Source organism: Peromyscus maniculatus, chromosome 9, assembly GCF_049852395.1.
Source record: "Peromyscus maniculatus bairdii isolate BWxNUB_F1_BW_parent chromosome 9, HU_Pman_BW_mat_3.1, whole genome shotgun sequence".
Taxonomy (NCBI): domain Eukaryota; kingdom Metazoa; phylum Chordata; class Mammalia; order Rodentia; family Cricetidae; genus Peromyscus; species Peromyscus maniculatus.
In genome coordinates, this window is record NC_134860.1 from 6,644,952 (window position 1) to 6,660,961 (window position 16,010).

General features: G+C 41.5%; 1 protein-coding gene across 3 annotated transcripts in view; it reads left to right on the forward strand.

The window, feature by feature from the left end:
* The window catches only part of LOC143267237 (disks large homolog 5-like), a 38,050-nt gene that overhangs the window by 13,878 nt on the left and 8,162 nt on the right, over positions 1 to 16,010 (forward strand). For 2 of the 3 annotated variants that reach the window (XM_076544266.1, XM_076544267.1), the window contains exon 2: positions 12,661 to 12,895. The exons of the other annotated variant lie outside the window; for it this stretch is intronic. In XM_076544266.1, coding sequence (XP_076400381.1) covers positions 12,877 to 12,895 — 19 coding nt within the window. In that variant the 5' untranslated portion in view covers positions 12,661 to 12,876. The remainder of the gene's footprint in view (positions 1 to 12,660; positions 12,896 to 16,010) is intronic. 3 annotated transcript variants of the gene reach the window in all.

Sequence of the window (16,010 nt, forward strand, 5' to 3'; positions counted from 1 at the left end):
AACACTGTTTTGTTTTTTGTTTGTTTGTTTTTAGGAAATGAGTTTATTTCAGTTTACAGTCCATCATTGAGAGAAGTCAGGGCAGGAACAAAAGCATGGACTGAAGCAGGAACCATGGAGGAATGCTGTTTGTGGTTATACAAATTGTAGCTTACTTATCTTTGACTCCATAGCTAATATCTGTATATAAATTTAAACATACCATATTTGTCTTTTTAGTTCTGAGTTATCTCAATCAGGATGATTTTTTTAGCTCCATCCATTTACCTGCAAATTTCATGATTTCCTTTTTCTTTAAAAAAAAAAAAGATTTGTGTATTTATTTATTATGTATACATCGTTCTGTTTCTTAAAGAAAACTGACCCAATTTGCTGGAAGCCATTATTTGTTCAAAGTTCATCAGTTAGGAGTAGGGGCTCAAGGACCTTTCCCACTCTATGCTTGAATGTTGACAGGCATTGGACAATGACTACAGCAGCTCTGAGTCATGAGTGCAGTAGTCCTGTCATGGTCAGAAGACACTGTTTGCTCTAAACCTCCCTGACCTCTGGCTCCTATAGTCTTTCTGCCTCATCTTCCATGATGGTCTTTGAGCCTTGTGGAAAGGGTGTGATATAGATGTCCCATTAAATATGACTGAAATCAATGAAATAAAAACAAAAACATAAAGATACAGTGAAACAAAGATTCAGTTCTTTGAAGACATTAACAAGATGGGCACACCTTTAGCCAAATTAAGCAAAAGGAAGAGGAGGATGAAAATAATAAAACAATGGAGGCAAAAGGAGACACGAAAGGAATTTAATTATTTAAAAATTTATTCTTCACCAAACTGGAAAAAAAATCTTTTCAAAGAACTGATAAATTTTTAGATGTCTGTAATCCACCCAAATTATATCAAGATTACATGAACATTTTAACCCTATAAAAATTAGTGGTCTAGAAGCCGTAATTAAAAATCTCCCAACTAAAAGAAGCCCAGAGAAGGACAAATTCAGTGTCAAATTTGAAGAGACATTTAAAGAACAACTAGCACTCCAGAAATTATTCCATAAAATGGAAAAAGAAGGAGCTCATCCAAATTCATTTTTAAGCCAGGGAAATCCTGGTATTGAGAGGAGGAAACAGATATGTAGGTAGATAGATAGATAGATAGATAGATAGATAGATAGATAGATAGATAGATAGATAGATAGATGGATAGATGGGTAGTAAATGGATAGATAGATAGAATTATAAGCCTATTATCCTGATGAACATATACACACAAATTCTCAATAAAATATTTGCAAATCAATTTCAGGATCACATCAAAAAAATTATGCACATGGTCAAGTTCCTTCACCTCAAACCTACAAGGATAATTCAAAAACACAAATCAATCTATTTATCCCACCACATAAAATTAATAAAGGACAAAAACAACATGAACATCTGTGTAGATAAATTTTAAAAAAGGACAGAGAAATGGATGAGATCTACATGAGAACCGGGACGTGAGTGGGGGTAATGAAGGGCAAGGGTCAAGGGAAAGAAAGCTTGGGGGAGCAGGAGATCCCAGCTAGATCAAGAACAGGGAGGGAGAACAAGGAATAAAAGACTGTGATATTTGAAGAACACATGGGAACAGGAAGAAGCAAAGTGATAGAGAGGTCCCCAGAAATCCACAAAGATACCTCCACAATAGACTACTGGCATTGGTCAAGAGAAAGCCCAAACTGACTTAGTCTGGTGACAGGATGGCCAAACACCCTAACTGTCATGCTAGAAATCTCAATCAACGACTGATGGAAGCAGATGCAGAGATCCATGGCCAGGCCCTAGGTGGAGCTCCAGGAGTCCATTTCATGAGAAAGAGGAGGGATTGTATGAGCAAGAATTGTTGAGACCAAGATTGGAAAAAGCACAGGGACAAACAGCCAAACGAATGGAAACACATGAACTATGAACCAATAGCTGAGGATTCCCCAACTGGATCAGGCCCTCTGGATAAGTGAGACAGTTGATTAGCTTGAACTGTTTGGGAGGCATCCAGGCAGTGGGACCTGAACCTGTCCTTAGTGCATGAGCTGGCTGTTTGGAACCTGGGGCTTATGCAGGGACACTTCTCTTAGCCTGGGAGGAGGGGAATGGACCTGCCTGGACTGAATCTACCAGGTTGAGCTGAATCCCCAGGGCATTCTTTGCCCTGGAGGAGATGTGAGTGGGGGGTGGACTGGGGGGAAAGGCAGGGGCAAGGAGTGGGGGAGGACAGGAGAATCCGTGGCTGATATGTAAAATTAAATTATAAAATAAAAAATTTATTATTATTATTATTATTATTATTATTATTATTATTATTATTTTACAATACTATTTGGTTCTACAAAATAGCCACAGATTCCCTCGTTCTCTCCCCTCCAGCCCCCCTCCCCTTCCACCCAGCACACCTCCCATTCCCACCTTCTCCAGATCAAGGGCTCCCCCGAGGACTGGGATCGACCTGATAGACTCAGTCCAGGCAGGTCCAGTCCCCTCCTCCCAGATTGAGCCAAGCATCCCTGCATAAGTCCCAGGTTTCAAACAGCTAACTCATGCAATGAGCCCAGGACCTGGTACCACTGCCTAGATGCCTCCTAAACAGATCAAGCCAATCAACTGTCCCATCCTTTCAGAGGGCCTGATCCAGTTGGGGGCCCCTCAGGATTTGGTCCACGGTTCATGTGTTTCCATTGATTTGCCTATTTGCCCCTGTTCTTTATCCAACCTCAGTTTCAACAATTCTCGCTCACATAAACCCTCCTCTTTTTCACTAATTAGACTTCCAATGCTCCACCCGGGGCCTAGCCGTGGATGTCTGCATCCAGATTCCTCAGTCCTTGGATGGAGTTTATGGCACAGCTATTAGGGTGTTTGGCCATCCCATCACCAGAGTAGGTCAGTCCCGGCTGTCTCTCGACCATTGCCAGCAGTCTTTTGTGGGAGTATCTTTGTGGATTTCTGTGGGCCTCTTTAGCTCTTTGTTTCTTCCTTTTCTCATGTGGTCTTCATTTACCATTGTGTCCTATTCCTTGTTCTCCCTCTCTTTTCTTGATCCAGCTAGGATCTCCCGTTCTCTTTCCCTCGACCCTTGCCCTTCATTGCTTCCACTCATGTCCAGGCTGTTCATGTAGATCTCATCCATTTCTCCGAGTCTTACTTGTGGTCCCGTTTTCCAGGTAGTCTCACTGGTGATGTGATTAGCAGTCTAGTTATCCTTGTTCCACATCTAGCATCTTCCTATGAGTGAGTACATACCATATTTGTCTTTCTGAGTCTGGGTTACCTCACTCAGGATGACTTTTTCTAGATCCATCCATTTACCTGCAAACCTCATGATGTCATTGTTTTTCTCTGCTGAGTACTGAAAGAAAAAAAATTTAAAAAATCCAACTTTTATCAACGATAAAATCCTGGAAAATCTGGGGATATAGAGGATATAATTCAACACAATAAAGTCATTGTACCACAAGCCCACAGCAACATGATGCTAAATAGAAAAAAACTCATAGCAATTCCAGAAAAACAGGAAGAAGAAAATGATGTTCCTGCCCTCCACTCCTATTCAATATAGAACTTTAACTCTTAGCAAGGACAATAAGACAACTGAAGGAGATAAAGGGGATACAATGGGAAAAGGAGAAGTCAAAATGTCCTTATTTGCAGATGATATGATTCTAAACAATTAAAACTAAAAATTTATCAGAAATCTGTTATGCCTGATAGATACATTCATGAAAGTGAGAGATAGAAAAATTAATACACAAAATTCAGTGGCCTTCCTGTATACTAATCACAACCATACTGACAAAGAAATCATGGAAACAGTTCCACTCACAACAGGCTTCAAAATGTATAACAAGACTTTTTATTTTATTTTATTTTACAATACAATTCAGTTATACATATCAGCCACGGATTCCCTTGTTCTCTCCCCTCCTGCCCCTCTCTCCTTCCCCCCAGCTTCCCCCCATTCCCACCTCCTCCAGGTCAAAGCCTCCCCCAAGGACTGAGATCAACCTGGTAGACTCAGTCCAGGTAGGTCCAGTCCCATCCTCCCAGGCCGAGCCAAGGGACACTGCAGATGCCCCAGGTGTCAAACAGCCAACTCATGCACTGAGCACATGACCCAGTTCCACTGCCTGGATGCCTCCCAAACAGATCAAGCCAGTCAACTGTCTCACCCATTCAGAGGGCCTGATCCAGTCGGGGGCCCCTCAGCCACTGGTGCATAGTTCATGTGTTTCCATTCCTTTGGCTATTTGTCCCTGTGCTTTATCCAACCTTGGTTTCAACAATTCTTGCTCATATAAAACCTCCTCTTTCTCGCTAATTATACTCCCAGAGCTCAACCTGGGGCCTAGCCATGGCTCTATGCATCCAGATCCTTCAGTCATTGGATAGGGTTTCTAGCACGACAATTAGGGTGTTTGGCCATCCCATCACCAGAGTAGGTCAGTTCGGGTTGTCTCTCGACCATTGCCAGCAGTCTATTGTGGGGGTAGGTATCTTTGTGGATTCCTGTTGGCCTCTCTATCACTTTGCTTCTTCCTATTCTCATGTGGTCTTCATTTACCATGGTCTCCTATTCCTTGTTCTCCCTCTCTGTTCTTGATCTAGCTGGGATTTCCCACTCCCCCATGCTCTCTTTCCCTCCAAACTCACCCTTCATTACCCCCACTCATGTCCAGGTTGTTCATGTACATCTCATCCATTTCTCCATCATTGGGCGATCTCAATGTCTTTCCTCGGGTCCTGTTTTCCAGGTAGCCTCCCTGGTGATGTGAGTAGCAATCCAGTCATCCTTGTTCCACATCTAGTATCCTCTTATGACTGAGTACGTACCATGTTTATCTTTCTGAGTCTGGGTTACCTCATTTAGGATGATTTTTTCTAGATCCATCCATTTGCCTTCCAACCTCATGATGTCATTGTTTTTCTCTGCTGAGTAGTATTCCATTGTGTATGTGTAACACCTTTTATTTATCCATTTTATTTATCCATTCAGTTGAAGGGTAACTAGGTTGTTTCCAAGTTCTGGAAAGACCTTACCAACTTGGCCCCGGGTTCTGGCCATGGGCACGTTCCCTTCTAGCCCTACCAGGAAGGCTCCCCATCTCCAAGACCCACAGCCTACACTGCAATCCACCCCCTGCCCCTTTGCCCATCTGCCCGAGACTCCAGCCACTTCCTGAGACTTAGAGACTGGCCCCTACCTCCCATCCTGCCCCGGACTTCCCATCTGGACAAGAGCTCCCATCCTGCCCTGGACTTCCCATCTGGACAAGAGAATTCCCATCTGGATAAGAAAGAGAGACTTACTGAATCTGTCAGCTTTATCTGGACCATGTGTGCTGATAAGACCAAGAACAAACCACAAGGAGATGGGCAGACATCAAGGCTGAAGTACATACACCAAAATGAAGAGCAATACAGCATCACCAGAACCTAGCCCGCCTCCAACACCCAAACCTGAACATCAATAAATTGGAAGAAGCAGAAGAAAACAGCCTTATGAATAACATCATGAAGAAGGTAGAGGCTTATATAGAGGAAAAGACAAACAAAAATGGGAAGAATGCTATAAAAAACTAGAGGAAAGGACAAATAAAGTAGAAGAAAACAATAAAGCCCTGGAAGAAAATCATGAAAAAGCAATGAAACAGATGAAGGAAATAGTCCAAGGCCTGAAAAGGGAAATAGAAAAAATGAAGAAGACACAAACAGAGGGAATGCTCGAAATAAAAAATCAGAGTAAACGATCAGGTACTTCAGATGCAAGTATAACCAAGAGAATGCAAGAGATGGAAGAGAGGATCTATGGCATTGAAGATATGGTAGAAGAAATAGATTCATGGGTCAAAGAAAACACTAAAGCCAACAAAGCCATGAACCAAAATGTCCAAGAAATTTGGGACACCATGAAAAGACCAAACCTAAGAATAATAGAGAAAGAAGGAGAAGAATACCACCTCAAAGGCACAGAAAATATATTCAACAAGATCATAGAAGAAACCTTTCCCAACTTAAAGAAGGAAATGCCTATGAAGATACAAGAAGCCTATATAACACCAAACAGACTAGACCCCAAAAAGTCCCCTCACCACATAATAATTAAACATCTAAACATACAGAATAAAGAAAGAATATTAAGAGCAGCTAAGGAAAAAGGCCAAGTGATTTATAAAGGCAAAACCATCAGAATAAAACCTGATTTCTCAATGGAGACTTTGAAAGACAAAAGGACCTGGACAGATGTAATACAAACACTAAGAGACCATGGATGTCAGCCCAGACTAATATACTCAGCAAAACATTCAATCATCATGGACGGAGTGAACTGGACATCCCAAGACAAAGCCAGATTTAAACAATACTTATCCACAAATCCAGCCTTACAGCAAGCACTACAGGGAAAATTCCAACCTAAGGAAGTCAGATACACACTCAAAAACACAGGCAATAGATAAAGCCACAGCAGTAAACCCCAAAGAATAGAAGTACACACACACTACCACCAAAAAATAACAGGGATGAACAATCACTGGTTGTTAATATCCCTTAATATCAACGGACTTAATTCACCTATAAAAAGACATAGGCTTACAGAATGGATAAAAAAGCAGGACCCATCTTTCTGTTGCATACAAGAAACACATCTCAAATTCAAAGATAGACACTACCTAAGAATAAAAGGCTGGGAAAAGACTTTCCAGTCAAAAAGTCTTAAGAAACAAGCAGGTGTAGCCATCCTAATATCCAGCAAAATACACTTCAAATTAATATCAATCAAAAGAGATCAAGAAGGGCTTTACATCCTCATCACAGGAAAGATCTACCAAGATCAAGTTTTAATTCTGAACATTTACTCCCCAATTACAAGGGCACCCACATACCTAAAAGAAACATTACTAAAGCTTAAACCACATATAAAACCCCACACATTAATAGTGGGAGACCTCCACAACGCAATTTCACCACTGGACAGATCTCCCAAATCAGAACTTAACAGAGAAATAAAGGACTTAACTGAAGTCATGACTCAAATGGATTTAATAGATATCTACAGAACATTCCATCCTAACAAAAAAGAATATACATTCTTCTCAGCACCCCATGGAACCTTCTCTAAAATCGACCACATACTTGGACACAAAGCAAATCTCAACAGATACAAAACAATTGGAATAGCCTCCTGTTTTCTATCAGACCACTATGGTTTAAAGTTAGATTGAAACAACAACAAAAACTACAAAAAACCAACAATTATTGGAAAATAAATAATGCTCAATGGAATCACCAATGGGTTAAGGAAGAAATAAAGAAATTTAAGACTTCCTAGAGGTCAACAAAAATGAAGACACAACATACCCAAACTTATGGGACACTATTAAAACAAGACATTTTATATAAGCACACTTTAAAAGCATGCTATTAATAAAAAGTGCTATGAGGTACCCAAGAGCAATCCTGAATACATGCAAGACCTTCATCGCTGATGATCTGAAAGAACCTAAAGACTTAAATGAATGGAGGTTTTAAAGGTTTTGGGGATAAGTAGGTAATAAATACGATCAGTTTTGCTAAATTAATAATACTAATGCAATAGATCTTGAATTAGAAAATGTGAATACAGTATATCACCCATTTCTGTGGAACTTAATAAGGTGGCCGTAAATGTTCTATTATTGAGCAAAGGATAATTTTTAAAGTGGAACAGGCAGGGACATCCAGAGATAATTGTAAAGAGTAAAGTAGGGAAGCATGTCATATGAGATAAAAATAAAAAATACTTTGAGATGTGTCAGTAGTGGGTGTGATTGTTAGAGTAAATACTGCAACAGATTTCAGCATCCAGAAGTTTGTAATTGTTGAAAAAAGGGGCTACAGTCTGGAAGGAGAAGGATGGCTATGACAGCATGCCCTGAGAATAAGGCAAGTGTTCTAGTTAGCTTTCTATTGTTGTGATAAAAGTCCAAAGAGACAATCTGGGAAAGTGAAGAATTTATTCACCTCACAGGTTGTAGTTCCTCATCAAGGGAAGCCAAGGCAAAATCCCAAGGGAGGGGCTTGAAACCACAGTGAATGCTGTTTACTGCTCTGCTTGGCTAGCTTTCTTCTGAGGCCCAGGGTCACCTGCCTAGGAATGGCAGTACATATAGAGGGTTGAACCATCCCCTATTGGTTAACAACAAGAAAATGCCAAAGAAGCATGCCTGCAAGCCAGTGTGATGGAGTCAAATCCTCAACTATGTGTCAAGTAGACAGCCAAGATTAGCCATCACAGTAAGCCAGAGGAGAAAATATAAACCTCAGCTTACTGCAAAGAAAAATGTCCCTCCATGAGTAGGATTCTATATCAATAGTGAAATTTCATCTGTAGGAAGAATAATTTTAAAGGATTTATGTCAGAATGAAATAATCAGTAAAATAATGAGTGACAATAAACCCAAGCCAGAAAACAAAAGTTGGTAAATTTGACTATTGAAGCCTCTTCTGGAGGCTTCAGATGGACATGGGGACGGGCTGTTGACTGACAGCACCTTTGGCCATCCTTCCAGTGTTTTGGTGGAGGAGTTCTTATCAGAAACCCTACCCTTTACTACAGAAGCTAGGTCCTAAATACAAGCCTGAATCATCAACTGCTTGTCAGAGCTTAGGTTCTCGAGAAATGGAGGAGTCCATTCTGCTTGATGATTTGGGGAAGGCTGTATCCCATTTGAAGAACCATGGATGTTGAAAGCTTCTAAAGCAGCACCAGGCACATTGTCTATTGTCATTATTCTTGGTGACACACACTGCAGTGCCCACACTCATCAAGCTAATGTCAGTGGTGAGCTCTGTACAATTATTTAACTCGGACTATGATTTGTTTCCTATTGCTGCTGTCTCCAATCCTGCCTCTTTGACCATTAGAGAAACTTCAAGCCTTTTTTGTCTTTCTTTTTCAGAGCTGAAGAACAAACTGAGGGCCTTGCACTTGCTAGCCAAGTGCTCTACCACTGAGCTAAATCTACCACTGAGCTAAATCCCCAACCCCGAAACTTCAAATCTTTTTTTAAATTTTATTTTATAATTTAATTTAATTTTACATATCAGGCACAGATTCCCTTGTTCTCCCCACTCCCAACTTCTCCCCAGCCCACCCTCCATTCCCATCTCCTCCAGGGCAAAGACTCCCCTGGGGATTGAGTTCAACCTCGTAGATTCAGTCCAGGCAGGTCCAGTCCCCTCCTCCCAGGCTGAGTGAGCCAAGTGTCCCTGTATAAGCCCCAGGTTCCAAACAGCCAGCTCATGCACTGAGGCCAGGTCTTGGTAAAATCCACAAAGATACCTCACAATAGACTATTGGCAATGGTCGAGAGAAAGCCAGAACTTACCTACTCTTGTGATAGGATGGCCAAACACCCTAATTGTTGTCCTGGAAACATCATCCAATGACTGAGGGAACCGAATGCAGAGATCCACAGCCAGGCCACAAGTGGAGCTCCAGGAGTTCAGTTGGTGGAAAGAGGAGGGTTTGTATAGGCAAAAATTGTTGAGACCAAGATTGGAAAAAGCACGGGGACAAATAGGCAAATGAATGGAAACACATGAACTATGAACCAATAGCTGAGGAGCCCCCAGCTGGATCAGGCCCTCTGGATAAGTGAGACAGTTGATTAGCTTGATCTGTTTGGGAAACTTCAAATCTTAATAAACCATTTTTTGCTGTTAAAGCAAAAGGAGGCTTCTAGCTGCTGTTTACAATGAAGACCCCATAGAAGGCTTTCCTTGGTCTTCCAATTTAAATAGGCATTTTTCCTTTCTGAGAATGCATGGAATGAGCAAGATGTGTTCTGGAGGAGCTCAATTCCAAATTCATGTGGCTCTTCCTGACACCACACTCTTTTTGACAGGTACAGTCTGTTTCCTTTCTTCTCCTTTCTTTAAAGAGAACCCATTTTCTATCTCTTGGACCCTTTTCCACCACAGTTACTACCAGCCATAACATAATTATTTGAATTTCAAATCTACAATTATAGAGAGAGACCAGATTGCTTTGGGTTTCTAGCTAATCCCCTCCTACCCACAAAAGCAAAGACTGGTATTTCATTCTATTATAGCAATCCATGACCGAAAAAAGGCCACTAAAAGTCATCATGATTATTGTCACTCCTTCCTTTTACACTCGAAGTGAGCCTTATTCTCATGAATATTAGTGAAGAGGGGAATAAGACTGTGATGGCTATTTTTGGTTGTCAACGTGACTGTTTCTGGATTAAGAAACAACAAAGAATAGAGGGCACACCTGTGGGAGATGTGTGCTTATTTTGAAGTATGAATATCTAATTATATTTGGATCTTTGAGGGATGAGGTCATACCGGAGACTGTGGCTTGGTCTGCTTCTCTGTCTCCCAGCATTCACCCCAATACCTAGCTCCAGGTTTGATTTTATTAATAAGAACTTTGAAGATTCCTGCTACATCTGGCACCCAACATTCATGGGTAGAAATTCACAAAAAAGCTACTTACCTGTGGCCATGTGAGCCCCAGGTCAGGCCCAAGCTACACATTGCCAGTTGTGGTGGTACACTGGTTGGATTTACAGAAGGAGGCAGAGGCAGGAGGATCCCGAGTTTGGGGCTGGCCTAGGAGGTTTGCTAAGGAGAAGCTAAGGCCAGGGCCCAGACACAAACAGTGGCAGTGGGACCATGGAGGCAGCTGCTTCTGCCCCAAGTTGCTACATCTCTTCGTGTTGGTGATGCTACTGCCTGGGACAAAGGGTTTACTACTGCTTGTTCGGAGAGAATTGCCTGAAACATCGTGTTACAAGAAAGCATCAACAAAGGTCAATTTGGAAAAGTTTGGCAAGACAAATGTTGGGGAGAAATTGCTGTGAAGATTTTTCTCTTCTAGGGAAGAAAGTTCATGGTCCCGAGAGACAGACATTTATGAGACTGTGATTGCTCCAAACCACAGAGGAGGCACACAATAAAATGTCTGCAGGGAACCATGACCTGGGTCTTCCAATTTAAAGAGGGTTTTTTCCTTTCTGAGAATGCATGGAGTGAGCAAGATGTGTTCTGGAGTAGCAAATTTGAAATCTTCAAAAGGATGATGGGACCCTACAAAGATGATTCCACATGGACTGTAAATTGTAAAGCCATTAAGCTGATTAACACCACCAAAATATTGACTTTGGACTACAGACTACTCAGGACAATTTTGAGATGGCTAGCTGAGATGATCCAGCCTGACAGACTACTTGAACAAGGACTTGAAACAAGCCCTGCACTTTCTCAATATGCAGCAACTGGACAAATGATAAAGGACTTGACAATTAACCCAAAAATTATCTTTTCAGGATCCCCTAAAGATGTCTTCATCCCCAGAAAGCAGGAAGTAATTTTAAGAAAACGATGCCCACAATCTCAAGAGGTGGGATGGGAGGTTTTTGGTCATTTAATGAGTTTTGGATATTGTTATTTTTTACAATGGTTGGTTACAAGTTTTTAATTGTTAATGGTTAAGAAAAAAGCTGGACAAGGAGATTAGATTCAGAGTTTTTGTTTGAAAAAAGAAAGAAATAAAAAAAGAGAATAGATATATGAGGTAGATTATCGAATATACTCTGAGAAAAAAGATAAATAAATAATAGAATAAATGGGCAGATCATTAAATCTACACTAAAACAAAAAAGGGGAATATATAAAAATGACAAAAAGGTAGATTACTGAATCTATTATGAAAAGAAAAAGAGAGAGAATATAGATATGATAAATTAAAAAGTGAGATTATGGAATCTAATTTTAAAAATTTTCCTTGTTTTAAATAGGATAAGTAATGAATTTTTTTGTCTGAGTTTATCAAATGTTACTGGATTGGACATTGTTAATATATTAATGGAATTTTTTGTCAAATGTTAATGGACTAGACATTGTTAATGTAATCTTGACAGTGCATATTGTATATACTTATTGGATATAATTTTTCTTGTATTAGTTATAAGCTTTTTTTAATTTTAGACAAAAAAGGGAAATGTGCTAGCATTGTGTTCCCCAAAATATTGTGCATGCTAATAAACTTGTCTAGGGTCAGAGAATGGAACAGCCATAATATTAAACATAGAGGATAGGCAGTGGTAGCACACACCTTTAATTCTAGCATTCCAGAAACAGAAATCCGTCTGGATCTCTGTGTGCTCAAGGATACAGCCAAGCATGGTGACTCATGCTTTAATCCCAGAAAATGAGCCTTTAATCCCAGGGGGTGATGGCAGAAAGCAGAAAGGTATATAAGACGTGAAAACAAGGAAATAGAAGCATTTGGCTTGTTAAGTTTTAGGCTTTTGAGCAGCAGTTCAGCTGAAATCCATTTGGATGAGGACACAGAGGCTTCCAGTCTGAAGGAAACAGGATCAGCTGAGGAACTGGCAAGGTGAGGTAGCTGTGGCTTGTTCTGCTTGTCTGATCTTCTAGTGTTCACACCAATACATGGCTTCAGGTTTGATTTTAAGAATAAGAACTTTGAAGATTCCTGCTACACACACCTTTAATTCAGATCTTTAATCCAGAAGTAATATGGGCAATTCCTTTTGTTGGAAGGACTTGGAAGAATGAAGCTCTTACTCTTTCTCTGCTTGCTCTTGCCTTGTTAGCACATCCATTCCTTGACTGGCATTAAAGCCTACTTCTTTAAGATTCCAGCATATACAGCAGACCAGCTGAGACATCCAATGTTGTGGAGTGGTCATCTCCTGGATTCTTGGCCTTTCCATTCACAGCCAGATATTGTTGGATAAGATAGAGCACTGCCTGCAAGCCATTCTAACAAATACGATTTCCATAAAGAATCATTGTATTACTTCTGGAGAATGCTGGCTAAGACACCAGGTATGTAGAAAGGACATTCTAGAGCAGCTAGGGTCTCATTACAGTGTCAGCTCACTTTCAAATTTCCAATAGTCACCTTCCCTTAACCATAGCCTTCCTCAGGTGCTTAATCACTTCAGAGAATACAACCCTCCTCCTCAATGATCATTACTAAATTCCTTGGCATGATTTATTTTTGATATTATTGGGTATGGATATGAGGAGGGTTAGTGCCAATTTTAGGCAGGGTTTGTAAAGTGAGACTTCAGTTCCACATGGGTGAATTACTGGAAAAATTCTTATGAAGCAGAGAGAAATCTCTAGGTTTGGAAGGAGGAGGTGCTGAGTCACATGAGAGACTCCGGGAAAGGAAACCACAGCTTCTGGTCAGTTCATGGAGAACTAATTAGCAAGGAGGCAAAGGCTGTGCCCCATGACATCAGCAGACCCTTGTCTGGACATTCTGTTGTATCCTGGACAGCTCTTGGAATCCCAGTGATGTCACTAGTGTTGTAGCAACACTGACTGCCTTGAGATCATTTGTTCATTGGCCACAAGCTTGGCCCCTAGACATGCTTTCCAGACTCAGAGGTCTGTTTGGTAGAGGGAATGGACAGCATGGAGAGACCAGAGTGAGGCAGAAGGAAGCTGGTCCTGGGTCTCCCTGGAAAACATGGAGAAAATGGTCCTGGGGAAGAGGCAGTGAGTTTTGGGAAGGGGCTGGGGAGCTTTCTGGATGTGTTGGGACTCAGCTTTCCAGAGCGAGGACTGAAGAACTTGGAACTTCTTGGAAGGGGGCACAGAGGAATTAATGAGATTTCTGTACCATGACTGTGTTTCACAGCCACGGGAGTCCTTTAGTTATGTGCCAGTGATAATAGGGAAAGGAGAGTACCCTGGAAAACCCTGAGGTTCTCATACTTGACATCACAATCACTAGTATGGCAGGAGCCCCCAAGTGCTTCTGTCTTCCAATGACCTCTAAGGTTTCTGAATTTCCAGCTGTTGATGGCACACAGGTCTCCAGTTCAGCCTCAGAGCTGTTAGATTCAGTGGACCTGGACTGAGACTGTCCTTTTCCTGCCAGCCCTGGGTGTCCTGGACTGTTAATGAGGATGACTTTGTGAATCTGTTGACTATGTTTTGCCCCTGCATGGCTTTTCCATTAACATGAACTCTGAATCACAGAGCAAGGGACTTGGGCATCCCTATACTACCAAAGTGATTATAACAGTAGCAATTACCTCCAGGCTTCTGAAAGTACATGGCTGAGGGCTCTGCAGCGAAAGAGCATCCTGTACCGCTGTAAGTCTTAATAGGTTGTCCACTGGGTCCTCTTGTGCAGGGAGACAGAGGAAACCAGCTGATTTCTGATCCAGCCACCTCCCGATAGAGAGATGGGAAACTGATACCCACAGAGAAGGAGACTCAAGTCTGAGTTTTCAGAACCTGTCTCGGAAAAGTTTCTTCTGTCAGTCACTTTCTGTTCATTCTTCAGTGTGTAAGGATTAACTGATAAGAGGAAGTGTGTAGGGCAGGTGCTGTGCTTTGACTTCTATAATTGGGTATTACTGAGATAACTCACATTGTCTAGCATGATTTGTCCGTGTGAAATAACATCTGAAAAGACAGTTTGCCTCACATCACTCATTTTCTGAAAATGCCTTTGCATATCTGTGGGGCCTCTCACTAGCCATTCATCATTCTTTAAACTTAAATGTAGGAATGGCACAGCCTTTGCTCTTGTGTTGAGTGTTCCCACAGGGAATTCTGATTCTTAGTATCTCCAGAATGAAATGCCATTAGTTTACCACACTATTGGTATCTTATGATGGAAGGAATGAATTTTGCTGAAGTTCAAGAGTAATTTTCATCAACTACAGGACTTATCTTTGTTCTGACAAGACACTGAGTATCTCCCACCATACTAACAGCTTTGTGGATCCTCCACAATGTGCTTGTTGGCCTCAGGGGACTGAATTTTCCTTCCTACCATCCTTACTTAATTACCTAGAAAACTTTTTTTCTTATGTTATTGACTAGAGTTTTCATGATTTGGATGAGCCATTTCCTGGGATATGTTTGGAAGAGAGTCTTCAACTTCCTGTACATAAACTAGTGAATATATTCTAATGAAACAGAGAGAGATCCCTGTGTTTGTAATGAGGAGGTGATAAAGGTCATCCCTTGGGTTTTTTGAAGTCTCCTGTGAAGGGCAGTATGGCTTCCAGTGAATTGCAGATGATGTAGTTTGTAGGTAGGTGAGGGCTACTGCTGGTGAACCCAATAGTTCCTTCTCATGACTACCTATTGAATTCTGGGGAGTCCTTGGCATTCTCTTGATGTCACCATTGTTGTGGGAACACCAGGTGACTGTGGGGTATTCTTCCACTGCCCATAGACATGTCAGCAAGACTGAGAAGGCTGCTTGGGAGGGAGAATAGAGAACATGGGAAGACCAGAGAGAGGCAGAAGGAAGCTGGGCTTCAGTCTCAGTGTAAATCATGGAGTAATAAATGGTTCTGGGGAAGGCACTGTGAGTCCTGAGCAGGGCTTGGGAACTTTCTGGAGGAGGTGGAGCTTGAGCTGTGCCTTCCAGGAGTGGGGCTTAGCATCTGTGAATTTCTGGGAAGCAATGGACTTATCCTGCTTCCCTGGGTTCCCTAAGAGCAGACCCAGATTAAACGATTTCTGATAGTTAGTTTGGAAGAGCCACGGATTTTCAAGCCTGCAGCACCTTTCTGGGACATACTTAATCTCATTCTGAGTGGAAAGGAAGGGCCAGCAGGAACAAAGTGGTGACTAATTAGGTGTCCTTCTCTGGGTAGGGTGTTGCTGCACTTCATCCTAGTGGATTCCATCAGTTTCCATGGGAATCTGATGCCAATAAGAAGGGAGGGAAACTCCCCTGGCCAAGCACAAAACTTTCAGTCATTCCCATACTTTGTCTTGGATACATGGGATGAGGACTTGGTACTGCTAAGCTCTAGGGACAATAGGACTTACCTACACCACATCATATATGAGCTGACACTGTCCTCCAAATCTATATGGCTGGGCTATCTTATATCTTCCAGGTCCAGGGAACTGCATTAGAGGGAAAGGCACATGCCTATCCATCATGGTTGAGGACAGA